Source organism: Candoia aspera, chromosome 11, assembly GCF_035149785.1.
Source record: "Candoia aspera isolate rCanAsp1 chromosome 11, rCanAsp1.hap2, whole genome shotgun sequence".
NCBI lineage: Eukaryota > Metazoa > Chordata > Lepidosauria > Squamata > Boidae > Candoia > Candoia aspera.
This window is the reverse complement of record NC_086163.1, coordinates 23479874-23494962: the sequence shown is the minus strand read 5'-3', so window position 1 is coordinate 23494962 and position 15089 is coordinate 23479874. Positions and strand designations below refer to the sequence as shown.

Genomic DNA, 15089 nt, shown 5'->3' with positions numbered 1-15089 from the left:
CGCTCCCCGCGCGGGAAACGGCGCCGGACCCCGGGGGCTGCCCCCGCCGCAGCTCCGGCCCCTCCGCCGGGCGGGGTGTCCCACCGGGGCTCCCCTCCCGTGGGAGGGGCTCCCCGTAGGCGTGGCGGGCGCGCCGGGGGGCGGGGCCCTGCCGGCGGGGCGGGCAGGCTGAGGAAAGAGCCGGCTGCGATTGGCGGTGGGCCGCGGGCCGCAGGCGCGCGGGAGGCGGGGCCTCCCCGAGCGGCGGGCGCCGATTGGCCGCGCTGCCGCTTCCCGGCGGGCGCCGGGCGGGGGTCGCTGCGCCGGGGGAGCCGCGGCGGGGAGACGCGGCGGCGGCGGCCATGGCGGTCTGCGCGCGGCTGTGCGGGGTGGGCCCGGCGCGGGGCTGCCGGCGGCGGGGCTCGCAGCGCAAGGGGGCGGCCGGCGACAGCAGCGAGCCGGACACCGACCCCGAGGAGGGCGGCGGCGGCGGCGGCGGGGCGGCGGCGGGCGAGCCCGGCGAGGGGGCGGCCCGGGGCGGCCCGAGCGCCGGCCGAGCCCCGCTCTCGCTGCTCGAGCTGCCGCCGGAGCTGCTGGTGCAGATCTTCGGCTCCCTGCCCGGCACCGACCTGCCCAGCCTGGCGCTCGTCTGCGGCGCCTTCCGGCGCATCCTGCGCACCGACACCATCTGGCGCCGGCGCTGCAAGGAGGGTGAGTCCCGCGCCAGCCGCGGCCGAGACGGCGGGCGTGCTTTGCGGGCTCCGTGGCGCCTGGAAGGAGCGGAGACTCCCAGGGCCGGCGCGGAGGGCTTCTCCGGAAAAGGCCGCCCTCCCGGCGGTTCTTACCCCAGGCGCTGCAGACACCCGCGGCCAACGAAGCGGCCGGCGCGGTTTGCCTGAAGCAGGGGGGCGCCTTCGAAACGTTTACTCGTAACGGGAGAGACTTGCGGAAAGGAAGCCGGAAAGCGGCAGCAGCGGACAGGTGCGCAGCCTAGAGCAGGGTCCCTCAGCCTTGGCCGCTCTGAGCTTTGCTGGCTGGGGAATTCTGGGAGTTGAAGTCCGCACAGCTCAGAGCGGCCAAGGCTGAGGGACCCTGGCCTAAAGGCAGGGGGATGGAGTAGCTGCTTCCTTTGAGGAGCAGAAGGCAACCCCCCCGAGGGTCAGAAGCTCAAAGGTTTGCCCCGCCTGAGAGACCAGAGCCTGTTCTGGCACACCCCAGGAGAGAAGGAATCTCGCCTTTCCAGAGGGAGCTGTAAGGGGAGAATTAGCCCCCAGGAGCGACAAGGGAGGATCTGGTGGCCAGCAGTTTTGCCACCTGGACGGTGTACGGCACGCCCTCTTCGTCCTTCTCTGCTTTTGACGTTCTTCTCAGGGAACCGTACAGCTGCCTAGAAGATTCTGTTCCCGGTGAACGCTTGGTGCTCTTTGCAAAGGAGGGCGTAGGCAGCCTCCCCACCGCTCTGCCAGTCGCGCCGGAGGAGGGAGGTCCGAGCGGAGCAGAAGTGGAGCAGACAAATTGCAGGGAGAGACCTTGCATAGTTTGGGAAAATCCCTTTTGCAAAGATAGGGTTGCCTCAATTCCTGGGTTAGATTCTAGGAAGTAAACAGAGAAGTAGTTTTTCAGCCCATTGGTAATCCATACAACAAGAAATAGCTGTATGCTTAGAAGCCAGTTATGAAAAATAACCAGACCTCTGACCAACCAAGTCAAAAATAACTCAATAGTTATTCGTAGCAGCTGGTTCACACAGTACCTTTAACCTAGTTACGGATTTAACCCATTTTCTGGGTTCACATAGTTGAATCAGAAATATGGATGGCTTCTCGCGATGCACTAAGCCCACCCAAAAAAGGGGCTAAAACTATTCATGTGAGGCCTACCTGGTTAACTGTTGCGTGAATTCAGCCTGTTATTTTTTTAATCAGGGTACCTCTTATCACCATGCCTCATTTTGGTAACCCCGCTTAGCCAAATCTGAAGATCAGTTGAGTCTTTGAAGGGCTGTAGTTGTGTAAATCTGTAATGAAGCGTACATATGTTAAACAGTTCTTCCGAGCAGTTTGTCTGCTATGCTATGGTTATCCCCCGCGAAAGTAGTAGTTCTGCTTAGATTTAGCATGAGGTGTGAAAGGTAACTGAATATTGGCCGTGTGTGATTCGTCCACTCTTTCCTAGTGCTGCCAAAGCATGAATCCCAAGCCACATCTGGAGGGAAGCCCGTTCCTCTTGCGGTCCATGTTCCGTTGATCATTTCCCAGCAAGATCGTGTCCTATTCTGCCCATTTCCATCCTCTTCAGCACTGCAGTTGGACCGTTGCCCTTTGGCCCCTGAATGCAGGCCCATCCCTCCTCTGTCTCTCGCAGTAGCTGCATCTGCTGCCTGCAATGAAGTCATGCATTTTGAACTTGCCAGAGAGAATGTTCGGAGCAGACATCTCAGCGCAGCCGTGTCTGCCCAAGGCACAGCCTTGCGATGCACGAAGGAAGCCTGCCCTGGCCAGGGCTCCCTCCTCACTGGTGGGAGAGCTCTGTTGGAGGATGCTGCATTTGACAACACTGACTCATCCTTGTAGATTGCAGGAGGACCAGAATTCTCTTTAAAGGGACTTCACATCATCGTGCTTCAAGCTGCTTTAACCTTTCCTGCCTGGGATGATTTAGGGCGAGTGGCATTTTAGTCCATAATGGTTATCATGAGGAAAACAAGACAGGGTGTATAGTCTTGGTCTACTCAAGGCTACAGCAGACCTCTTTGGCGCTCTGTGTTCCTAAATCCTTTTCTACAGCTAGATCTAAGTGTCTGGTTGTTTCATTCTTGGACATACAGCTAAAGCATTATTATGAGATACATCTTCTTGAATGGCCAGGAATTTGATTGTCTGGTCCCTCTTGGCAGCTTGTTGTCTGAAGACCTGGTGGGTCAGTTTTTCCTCTTTCTCTTTCTCTCTCTCTCTATGTAAAATCTAAACTTTAACATTATAATGTCTACTTGTAAGATCAGGAACAACTTGCTCTGATCTGCACTGTTCACTGTTTTTCCATTTCTTGCTAAAACTGTATTTATCTTTCCACCAGAGTACAAAGAGGAGAATAGGATTCTTCTCTCCCCCCACTTATCCTCAGAACAATTCTGTAATTTCCCCACTTTAAATAAAGTGAGAAATAGCCATTGGCCAAAAGCCATGCCGTGAAAGTTAGGGTTGAATGGGGATTTAAACTTCTGACAGCCCTGTTCTAATCCAACATTCTAACTATTTAACTGCACTGGCTCTTTTTAAAGCGCACCTCTTTTAAATAGTGTCTTCTTAAAACAAAGCACCTTTTTTGCCTGTAATACATCCCTTTGGGAACCCAGTCCCTTTCATTATGGGGACTGGAAATGGTACCTGATTCTCTAAAACAGAGATCGGTGTGTCTGCTGGAGAAAGTAGCAGGCAAAATGTTGTAAGAGGCCAAATGGTTGTGTGATTTCCTTTCTGAATTTCTGGTTTGGGTGGGATGGCAGGGTTCAGCTTCGTGGCTTGCAAGGTGCTACAGCTATATACGGTAGCCTGCCCTATCCTGAGACAGATGGATGCTCCTCTCCCCTCCCCCCCTTTTTTATTTTCCCATTTAAGGAGGACCTCGGGTATGAGATGGCAGACTTGCTAGAGCCGACACAAACATCAAAAGCTCTGGTAGCACTTTCCTGACTAACACATTTCATTAAAAGGCCAAGGCTTTCGTCAGCCGCAGCTCTCTTCATCAGATCCGTGGAATAACTAGGCTGATGGAGGGGTGAAATGGGGGCGAAGTGTGGGGAAGAGGAGGGAAGATAGCTGGATTATGCAGAAGTCGGGGACACCTGAGGCAGATGACAAGTCCCTTATCAATCAACAGTTGCAGTGCTTCAAATGTGCATCCGATGAAGCGAGCCACAGCTCCGAAAAACCAAAAAATTGCCTTTGAATAACGTTTGTTAGTTGGAAAAGGCGCTATCGGATCCCTCCTGATTTTTTTGTCGTCATAGACACTCTCCTCCTACAATGTCTAGAGTAGCCAGCAAGATGGTAGCTAGAAAAGGTTCTTCCCTTTGCACTCTTGTGCACTAATGGTGCAGACACAAACGTTGGGAAGGAAGATCCCAGTCGTCTTGGTCATTCACAGCCCTGTCACCGTAAGCTGGCCGTTGCAGCTGTTGGCTCAGAAGAATTTCTTCCTGAACACACAAGCTCTTCCCTGTGCTGAGAATAGTGGTGGGCATCTCCTGCCTCTCCATCAGTAAGTTCACGTCCCAGCCTGTTTTCTTCCCTTGGTCATACAAGATAGCAACCTGACTTCAGGAATGAGCTTTTGAGTATTTATAAATTGGTGTCTGTCTATCTGTATATACAAAATCATGTATTTTTATTATTAGCCCAGATCAATCTAGTGCAGGATGAAGGCCTCCTCATTAGAGGCTGTGGATTGTAATCTTCCATACTGGTTCGGTATGGACTGGTGGATATATGTTTTTTTGATTTCCTAGTCTAGGGCTCAGAGAGAGTGACTGGTTGAAAGTCACCCAGCCGGCTTCTGTGCTTAAGGGAGGACTTGAATCTGGGCCCCGCTGCTTCTAGTCCAGCACCTTAACCACTGGATCTCCAGTTGGGCGTGTGGGTGTTATTTAACGTCAGCAGCACTTCTCGGATGTCTAAATGATCCTGAGCATATTTAACTCTGTGGAAACATTGCAAGAGAGCAGTTAGGAAATGGTGGGTGGAGACTGAGAGAGGAAGACTTATCAAAGAGCTTTCTGCTCCAGCATGGTGAAATTCATCAAATGTGTGTTACTGCTAGTCATGGTGGCTCCATCATTTTGGCATCTGGACTGACAGCTCCAGGTCTGTTTGTTTGTTTATTTGCTATGTTCCCTGCACAGCAGTCACCCCAAATAGTTTTGCCTTTAGTCTTATGAAGCTCTGAAATAAATAGCTTCTCTCTCTCTCTCTCTCTCTCTCATATGACTTTGCAGACACAGAGGTTGAAATTCAGTTTTGTATGAGGCTATAAATAGATGCCCATGACTGTTCCATGGGCTTCAGACAGAATTAGCAAATTACCCTCCTGTTTTTTGGTTGATTAACCCTGTTATAAACCCTTAGCTCTTGTCTGTTTGCTTTTTTAAACGTTAGCCAGCCTGATCTTTGTCTTTAGTAACTGGTGTGAAGTGATCCAATTTCCTACCAATCTGAATATTGGCTTAAGATCACCAGGGGGAACCAACAACAGACAAAAGAACTGATCTTGCAGAATCATGTACCTTTAGAAAGTTTGGGGGGAGGGCACGCGGGGGGGGGGGGACAACAGGTATAGTGTTCAGCTGCAACTCAACAATATGTTTTCTCCTTTGTGCAAGGACATTGCCACAGGCCTAAATGTAAACACTGCCTTGGAAAGATTATGGGGACATGATCTCAGACCATGCACAGAGTACTGGGTCAGGATTTGGCAAGCGTACCCTTGCTTTATTTACACCAAGCTCAAGGCTCATTGAGGCTGTCGGGAAGGAGTTTCCTTTAGGCCAGAGTGCCCTTGACCCCAGGGTTGCTCTGGCTATCCCCATTGGGTCTGTCTGGAGTTAAATGCTGAGCGAGCAAGTTTCTTTTGGTGGGATGTCCATTTACAGCTGGTGCGGGCTGTCCTCCTTCCCAGCAGGATGGGCGTTTCATTTCTTCCCGTTGTCCAAAGCCTGAGCACTGACCGTCAGATGTGTGGGCACTTAGACTCTGTTGTCAAGTTGCACAGGAGGGCTACGTAGTCATGGCTCCCCCACCCAGGGTTTTCTGCCTGGAGATTTTGGTCTCTGGGTGAAGGTCTTCAGTCTTAATTGCCGTACCACGCTGCTGCTTCTCCTTTGCCTCCAAGCACACAGCGTTCTGGCTCTGGGTTGCATTGTTCCCTACTGATTCCACTTCCTGCAAAAGTGGCAGCAAGATAAGCCGCTCTAGGTGATGCTAGCAAAGATTAGGTGACAAGAGAATCTATAATCAGTAACTGCTTGGAGAGCTTTCCTTACGAATATTCGTCTTCTGTTGCTGGATAGGGATTCTGGGACCTGAAATTCAGCATGTCTAGATTGAGGAATGTGAGGAAAAGGCCCAAAGTTACACGTCCCCATCTGCATTCACTTTTTGGAACACCTTAAATAATTAATTCCTCTGGTGATTTGCCGCTGAGAAGGATTTTTAGTGCTGCTGCTCCTCGCAAAGTCCCTTCTTTGCGTTGTATCAGATGTGCCAGATTCTTCTAACACCCAGGACCACAACAGCTTTTCAAGTATTAAGAGTGTTTCCTGTTTGTTACCTTGAATTCTTAGGACAAGCTTTTGAAACAGGCAAGCAGACTGATGCTGACATGGTAGCTGTTACAGGAGGTTTTCTTCACTGCCAGGTGCTCCCCAAGGGACGTGCCCTTCCCTCTTGGTTTCTAGCAACTTTTGCCTGTGCAAATACATAGATGCGACGTTGGCTTACAGGTGTGGAAGCGGACAGTAACTTGAAGAGTAAATTAGGGTATAGAACGGCAAGCAGGAGTTACAGCTATTGAAGTGGGACATCTGGGAACAGCAAGTTTTGTTGTGTTGGAGGCTGTGAGTGGTCAGTCCAAGGTTTAAACTTGTGTGCTTTAAGTGGAGATCGCAAAGCTCCCCTGGAATGAGGCAGATCACGGGCTGGCTCTGCACAGCAGGTGGCATTGCGTTAGGACACGTCCTAATCCTTTGTGACACATCTCCCTCCGTTTAATTTCAGAATACGGCGTCTGTGAGAACCTGCGGAAGCTGGAAATCACTGGGGTGTCCTGTCGAGATGTATACGCCAAGCGTAAGTCATGAGCTTTTGTTTTGCCTCCGGAAATAAATTTGCACTGCGTCTTAAATGAATGATTGGCAAGGGTGTGTCCATAGCCACCATTTGGCTTATCAGGGAAGAATGATGACCATGCCTTGGGGTGCTCTTCCCAGAGAGGTCAAGATCTGAAATAGCTCTGAGTCACCTCCTCCTCCTCCTCTGAACCGACAGCAATCAGCACTTGGCCCTGCTCTTTCCTCCGTGAAGAGGGCTTACACTGAACAGGCCTAGTGGCTGGTGGCTGTTCTTCAACCAATACTTTCCCATCATCATGGTTTGGCTTTTTGAACAAGCCATGGTGGCCTGACTCACCCATAAAGCTGCGCCATAACTCGCCACAATGTGCCAAGATCAAACCAAACAAACCACAGTACAGCTTAGCATTTTGTGCTGATCGTGGTAGATGTAAGCACTTTGCAGATTGCCATTTATGTAGCTAAACTCACCCGAAGGAGGCAGGGGGTTTTAAATGTTGTAGTCCACGTTGGTTCAGAGGATTGAACAATTCCCCAGCTTCTCCAGCAGGATCCTAACTTTGAAATAACCAGTGTGATAGTTGGCAGAAAGAGGGTGAGCTGCATTTTCACAGTCCCCCTGCTGTATCTGCTCAGGTATAAACCCACGAGTGAAGTCGGGGCGTTTTATGAAAATTCTTCCTGACTACGAGCACATGGAATACAGGGATGTTTACACCTGCCGTATGTACCTTCCACTGACAAACGGTTTCTGAGCTATGTACGCGTGGAGTGTGCTTGCCTAACCATTTAATTAGCAAAAAAAAAAAAACCCTGGGCTATTCAGGGATGGAGAACACCAGATGCCCTGCTGTGGGATCCACTGTGGTGGAGACATGATTCTAAGACCATCGCTCTAGAACAGGGTTTCTCAACCTTAGCAACTTTAAGATGTGTGGACTTCAACTCCCAGAACTCCCCAGCCAGCAACATTGAGAAATACTGCTCTGGAAGTATGCATTGCTGCAGAATATGCTATCTTTTATCCTCCGGAGTAGAGAGTTGTAAACAAAGTACCTTTAGAATTTCCTGGAACGATCATTCCTGGCTGAGCTGGTCTCCCAGCAGATGTCAAGAGAATAAATAACAGCTCCTCAGCATTAGTCCTTGATGCCTGTTTGCAAGATCAGCAGTTGGTTTCTGAAAAAATTATCTCCCATATCTTCTCCTTGGTTGGGTGGTTGATGGTGGACCGCAACAGAGGTGGTGGTTTCATTCTTTCTTCTACTTATGTTAGCCGAGGTGTTCTCGGTGGTGCCACCAAATTCATTTCACTGGATTCCTTTGCTGGGCTACTGAAAGGGCAGTTCCCCCCTTTCCGTTGCTTCTGTTCCAGTTGAACAAGTCCTGGGTGGCGGAAAACAAGTGCCTATTTATGACTGTTTCTTCTCTCTCTCTGGTAATAAAAGATTTGGAGGTGGTGGGAAGGCTTAGTCAGAGGAAAAGGCTTGAGGCAAAGGCTCAGAGGTGTGAGAGCTCCTGCAATCAGGGGCAAGCAACACAATAGCCAGTTGGACCATGACAGATACAAAGGGCGGATGGAGCCGAGCCAGCCTGCCCCAAAGAGGGGACCGAGAAGGGTGGGAAGGAAAGCGAAACGCAAGAGAGCTTGAATGTTGCTTCTGTATCTAGGGCTTGTTATCAAATCACTGAGGTGGTTGCGGGACTTTAGTTACAACTTTTCTTGAATTCATTTTGCTCATCTGTGGTTTTTGGATTTCTTGTGAGCATGCCTGAGTGGTCCGTTCCTGCCTGCTGTTGAAGTCTGATAAACTTGGATCCCCAGCACTGCTATTCTTACCCACCCTAATGCCCACTTCTTAAATTTAAGGAAGAGGAGAGATCGGTCTACTTTGGCCTTCAATCCTGATGGCCCTTCAGTCCTTATTCCTCCCCACGATTAGCAGAAGGGAAACAAATTGTGTAGACTATGCAACTATTTCATTTGTACAACCTCAGCAAGAGAGGGAATGCTAGTTGTTATGGGCAAAGTAAGGAAAACGCTATATTACTGTCCCTCCCATGCTTTGTGCTTGGTTCTGCTACTAAGAGATTCCTTTCCTTCACATCTTATATCTTGTTCTCTGTTTTCCTAGTGCTTCACCGGTACCGGCATATCTTGGGGCTCTGGCAACCAGACATTGGACCATATGGGGGTCTCCTAAATGTGGTGGTAAGTCCAGAAGCCTTATGGACAGGGAGCCACTGGGCTGTATGGAATGTGCTTTTCTGCTTTGCCTTTCTCTGGGTATAAGATTATCTTCCTCTTTCTTGTCCTGGAAGGACTTTATGGTTTGGTCAAGGCCTAAGCATAATGTTTCTGAAGCAGGACATCCTACTTATCCTACTTCAGACACATTATGTGAAGACTCTGGAGAAGGCCGTAACGCTGGGAAGGGTAGAAGGAAAGAGAAGAAGAAGACGAGGTTGACAGGCTCAGTTCCACTGGTCATGGGGGCGCTGCTGGAAAAGCTGAAGAACCAGGTTAGGGACAGACCATCATGGAGAAAATCTATCTACGGGGTCGCTAAGAGTCAACAAAGACTTGATGACAGTCAGTCAGTCAAGGCCTAAGCGCTCCGCTATGTTGCCACAGATGATCTTGGCTGATCTTGAAAAGCTAAGCTGGGCCAGATCTTTCTAGTCTTTGGAGGTGAGGCCACCAGAAATCCCAGGGCTATAAGCTAGATTAGGAAATCAGAGAGACTTCCTCGGAGAAGTCAATGGCAAACTTCTTGGATTTTGTTGCCAAGAGAACTTAGCCTCAGCTTGAAGGAGATTTTGAGATGAGTTTGAAGGAAGAGGAAGGACGCAGACGTACCACGAAGGATGCAAACATACCGTGAAGGGAAGGGACGAGAGTGCCTCCCTCGGAACGGTTGGCTCGTCTCTCCCCTGAAGCGATGAGAGACGTTTTTCCTGCATGGCCCTCTCAGAATGGTTCTCCTCTTCTCCCTTCTTTATTTCTGCTGGGAGGAGAGCGGCCAGCTTCAGGAGCATTCCGCTTCATTGGCTTGAGCCTCCCGGGAGGTGTTTTCTTGGCAGCAGAGATGGTCTCCGGAGCTTCAAAAGTGGGGCGGGGAGGAGAGTCACTTTGCAGGAAGAACTGAGAATACAGAAGCCCTTAAAAAGCGGGAGAGGGCTGGGAGGACGCACTGAAAGTTGCTGAGCAGGGATCCAGCTTAAGCGGTAGTTAGCCCTGGACACAGGCCTTGGGGCAGAGCTACCATCCCGATGGGGGAGCGAGGGGGATGAAAGACGAGCGAGGGCAGACTCTCCCCTGTTTCGCCCTTGGCAGGTGGATGGCTTGTTCATCATTGGATGGATGTACTTGACCCCCCACGACCCCCATGTGGATGGCCCCATGCGATTCAAGCCCCTCTTTAGGGTCCACCTAATGGAGAGGCGGAGTGCCACGGTCGAGTGTATGTACGGGCACAAGGGACCCCACAGCGGGCATATCCAGGTGAGCCTCCCATTCCCCCTCTCCCAGGCCACCGACGGAAGGAACGCCCCCATGACCTCGGTTTCAAGGGCTTCAGAGCCCTGGATGCCGAATCCAGGCAGGGGCTCCACCTCCAGACCGGGCTTGTGACTTCCAGTCTGGCTTTTCCAACACTGACAGATCGTGAAGAAGGATGAGTTTTCGACCAAGTGCAACCAGACAGATCACCACCGTATGTCAGGAGGGAGGCAAGAGGTAAGCCGTGCCTTGGCACCCCCTGACGCCAAGCTGCGTCACTCGGCATCCTCCAGAAAGCTGCGGTAGCTTATTCCCCCCAACGGCTGGCTGGTCTCATGAACCCCGCCGTGTGCCGTGGGCCTGGTGGGAGGTGCGAACAGGGTCACAGCGGGTCACTCAACCTCTGGCGCCCCCCCCCCAACAACGCTTTTGCAGGAGTTCCGGACATGGCTTCGAGAAGAATGGGGCCGGACGCTGGAAGACATCTTCCATGAACACATGCAGGAGCTCATCTTGATGAAGTTCATCTACACAAGTCAATACGAGTGTGTACTGAAGTAACCTACTGCATTAGAACTGGGGGGGTGGAGTAGTGGGTGGTCTACATGGCTGGATTTAATAATACGCCAAAGGATTGAGCTAGTTTTGTATCAATACTTTACGGGTATGTGGAAGGGAGGCAGTCTGGTTTCTTCCCTCGGGCTGCAGCCAGCAGACAGACTCAGGATGCTGACTTAAGAAAAAATTTACGTTTACCGCTTTCGGTCTACCAGGGACTCTACCAGGCCTGGCTGTTGTTTGCATCCCTCTCTGAGTAACGGGCTAGAAACTTTAATTTGGGGCATCTTTGCTTTAAATGATGAAAACTGACTTCCCACCGCACTGTCTGATTTATAAGAGAACGTGAATTGTTCTGACCGGTCCTCCCGTGGTTGGTCAACCTGCATCGCTTCTTCTGTTTCAGCAACTGCTTGACATACCGACGCATTTACCTCCCTCCGCGCAGTCCAGAGTATCTCATCCAGCCTGGCCTTTTCAAAGGGACGTACGGGAGCCACGGCCTTGAAATCGTCATGCTCAGCTTCCATGGGAAAAAGGCCAAGGGCACTAAAATCACGGTGAGCCTTGAGGGTCCTGCCTTTGGAGTCAGAGATCTACCGTTGCTTGCTCCGTGTGTTGTTCATTATTTCTAGTTAGGCGTCAGTCCTGCTTCTCACAAACATCGCCAAGACTCTATACCTTGCACCAGATAAAGCAATACCAACCCAAAACACAAAAATCAACCGTTAGCCTCAGATTACAACTATGAAATCCCATCTGCTGCCTGGAGCTGGTGAAGTGGGGTCAAGAAGAGAGGCAGCTTCTCATAGTTCTCTCTCCCATCTTCTGACCAGAGGGCCCCTCGTCCAGATCTGTTCGCTTGCCTCTACAACCACCTTTCTTTCCAATTTGTGTTCTTAAGCTGAAAGCCGGCATGTGCAAAGAGACGGGCGCTGGGAAAACGATGCCAGTGCTGTTGGCAGGGCAGAAGGAAGGGAGTCTGTGACAAGGAGGGCGGGGAGAACCTGCCTAATGTCGGCAAGCCTCTAGTGTCAGCCCTTCGAGGTAGACCAGACTAAGAAACCAAAATCATGTAGGCTAATACTACTTTTCTTATCAGGTTATAGTAACAGTCTTGCAAGTCTGAAAGCATTTCCCTCCTCTCTCCCTTTTATCTTGGTGAGAACTAGGGAGGGTCTTGCCTGAGAGGCTTTCTCAGGTTACAGTTCTGGCCCAGACTCAGATTTCTTTTATCTAACTGTTGTCTTGGTTGCGGCTCTTCCTCCTGTTCCTCCAGGTTATTAAGGTGGTTCCTTCTGCCTGTTACATCTAGCAGCTCAAGAGAAGGGGGATGGGGGAAGTAGAAGGTGGCCTGGAGGAACCTGCCTGGCGGGGAACAGGAGAACTGTAAGGACGGGGGGCGGGGGGGGACCAAGTCCTGGCTGACCCCTGCTGTGAACACAAAGCTCCAATTCACTCCTGTTCCCTCTCCACTCCAGGGCGACCCCAACATCCCAGCCGGCCAGCAGACCGTTGAGATTGACTTGGCCCACCCCATCCAGCTGCCCGACATCGAAAACCTGAGCAACTTCAGCGAGCTCTCCCGGATCGTCCTGGAGGTGCGCGAACAGGTGCGGCGGGAGCAGCGGCAGCAGGAAGAAGGCTCGCAAGAGGAGACGGTGCCGGGCGCCGAGGGCCAGCAGCAGGACGGGGCTGGGTCAGAGGCCCCTGGAGCGGCGGAAGAAGCAGCGGCCTCTGGCTCCCCACCCTCCCCCTGTCCCTTTGTCCTGCCGGGCGGGATTGCGTCCCGAAACGAGGATTATCCCCGCACCTGCCGAGCATGGTAATATGAAGGGTTGCGTTTGAGGGGGTTTCTGTGGATCGTGCTGGTCAGGATGTTCAGTGAGAGTCCATCAGACTCCTCTCCTGCCCTCTCCCGCCCCTGCCGAGACCCCCCGATCGGGAGGCTGTTCTGTTCCTGGGAGTTGGTCAGGTTGACCGTTCTCTTTGTCCCTCCCTGGGGCAGACTTTTTTATTAGTCCAGTCCTACCATGGATATTTTGGTTTTAATTCTGTGTGTCGAAACAGGGAGGGAGGCCCTTAAAATTCCGCTTTGGAGAACTGATCAGGGACTGCATCGTTATTTTGATTTAGTGGCGCATGTCGCAACCAGGAAGAACGCTCTCAACGACTTTTAAAACGGCGGGCCCAAAAGTAAAACGATTGCCCGTCTCTGCAAAAGGCTGCAGTGGCTGGGGAGACTGTGCACCATGGTCAGCGTGGGCCTTGGGACTAAGCAATTACTGCTGATGCTCCGGAAGGCAAATCTGCTGCCTGCTTTAATGGGAATGTCTCTGTTCCTGTATACCTGACCTGAACATGGGAACTGAACAGCTGTTCTTGGGAAATTTTGGGGAAGCGCTCACAGCACCCTTTTCCTTCTTCTGCTGGCAGCTTCTATGGGACCGGCCTCATCGCAGGCCACGGCTTCACCAGCCCCGAGCGGACGCCTGGCGTCTTCATCTTGTTTGACGACGACCGTTTTGGCTTCATCTGGCTGGAGCTGCAGTCTTTCAGCCTCTACAGTCGGATCAAGGTCTCCTTCCAGAACGCCGAGGCGCCGTCGCAGGAGGCTTTTGACGAGATGCTGAAGAACATTCAGTTGCTGACGTCATGATGGTGGCCACCCAGAAACCCGAGGAAGGAAGGCTCCCCTTCTCCCTTCGCTGGGGACTGGGCGCCCGACCTCAGCGTGAGGGACCGCGTGTCCTTTTCCATCAGGCCTTTTTATCAAATGATACTCACTTTCTCCTTAGTGCGCTAACGCCCCTTGCCCAATATGTGATGTATAGTTTGTAATATAGCTTTATATATTGGGAGGGCAGCTTGCATGCTTGTGCTTTCATTCCCCACCCACCCACCCACCGGAAGTTTGGGGCCTGAGTTGGTGCAAACACGTCCAGCCTCTTGCAGACCGTGTAAACAGTCTCACAGCAGTTGTAAGGCTTGTGAGAATACCAGCCGCAACCGCTTGACCGTTCCCCCTGGGTGAGCAAGATGACTCCGTGGCTTCGGGTTTCTTTTCGGAATGTGCTCTTCTCACCTCAAAACCCTGTTTGGCCTGGACTTTTTGTTAAATAGGATTGGGCTGCTAACAATCTTGAGATTCAGAAGTTGTTCAACCCGGCTGCCCCAGAAAGCTTTTCTTAAAAGGTGACCATAAACAGAGTTGTGTGTGCTTGGCATTTTTACACGGTGTTGTTATTAAGCATTCATAATAATATTGAGGTCTGTTAGACAACACAAGGGATGAAATCTCACCCTCTTCCAAAACTAACCAGCCCCGTGGGCCTCTGTGGGAGCAGAGTGCCCCAATCACCTTTTCCTTGTCACCCCCCAAGTTTTTCCCTAAAAAAGAGGTTCTTCCTAAAGCTTGTTTGTGATGTTTGTACCTTGGAAGAAAAGGGAGGCCTTTGTTAAGTCATTCTTGGGGGTGATGGCGGAGTCGAAAAGGGCAGCCGGCTTTGGGTTCTGATCTTACGTATTCCTGAAACCCGCTCTTTACCTTGTGTACAAGCATAGGTAGAGGCCACAGTGATGTCACACACAGTTCCCGTCATCTGTGCTGTGCTGTTGCAATGTATACGATGGCCCTTGCTTCCCATCTCCTTGGCAGACCTCCATGTGTGCCAGATCCATGCAACGAAATGCGGTGGATACCTGGTGCTCTTGTCTCAGTTTGCACCCTCTGGAGGTAAACTTCCCTAGGAGCCCACTTGACCCTTGCTAGGCCTGGGCCAGGATTCCCCTAATGTTAGTCTAGTTCACTGTTTCTGAACCTCAGCAACTTCCCAGAATTCTGGGAGCTGAAGTCCACACACCTTAAAGTTGCTGAGGTTCAGAAACAGTGAACTAGACTCTATTTTATTTATTTTTATTTATTTATCATATTTTTATCACCGCCCATCTCCCCCACACAGGGGACCCTGGGCGGTTCACAATGAAACGTTTTAAAATTCAATAAAACATAAATAATATCAGTAATAAATACAGATATAAAATATAATAAAATCCAAGTGATGGCAGATTTAACATCAGCAGTTCAGATCTTCCTGTTCACTGTGTGGCTTTTTTTTTCCTCCCTGGCTGCTAAGGCGGAGAAAACCGCCCTCTGCTCGACTGTAGAGGTTGCTCTGCCGAAGGATTGCATTCATTTCTGGTGGC

General features: G+C 51.2%; 1 protein-coding gene across 2 annotated transcripts; it reads left to right on the top strand.

Moving 5' to 3' along the window:
• The first annotated feature begins 326 nt into the window (after positions 1–326).
• FBXO31 (F-box protein 31) lies at positions 327–14093 on the top strand. Of its 2 annotated transcripts, XM_063312844.1 has the most exons (10): positions 327–690; positions 6750–6821; positions 7460–7546; positions 8959–9035; positions 10161–10328; positions 10488–10562; positions 10761–10870; positions 11290–11443; positions 12365–12708; positions 13320–14093. In XM_063312844.1, the coding sequence occupies exons 1-10, from the start codon at positions 342–344 to the stop codon at positions 13540–13542; spliced, it is 1659 nt and encodes a 552-aa protein (XP_063168914.1). In that variant the 5' UTR covers positions 327–341; the 3' UTR covers positions 13543–14093. The 2 variants fall into 2 exon arrangements, with proteins under 2 accessions (XP_063168914.1, XP_063168917.1); XM_063312847.1 differs by lacking the exon at positions 7460–7546.
• Positions 14094–15089: the final 996 nt, after the last annotated feature.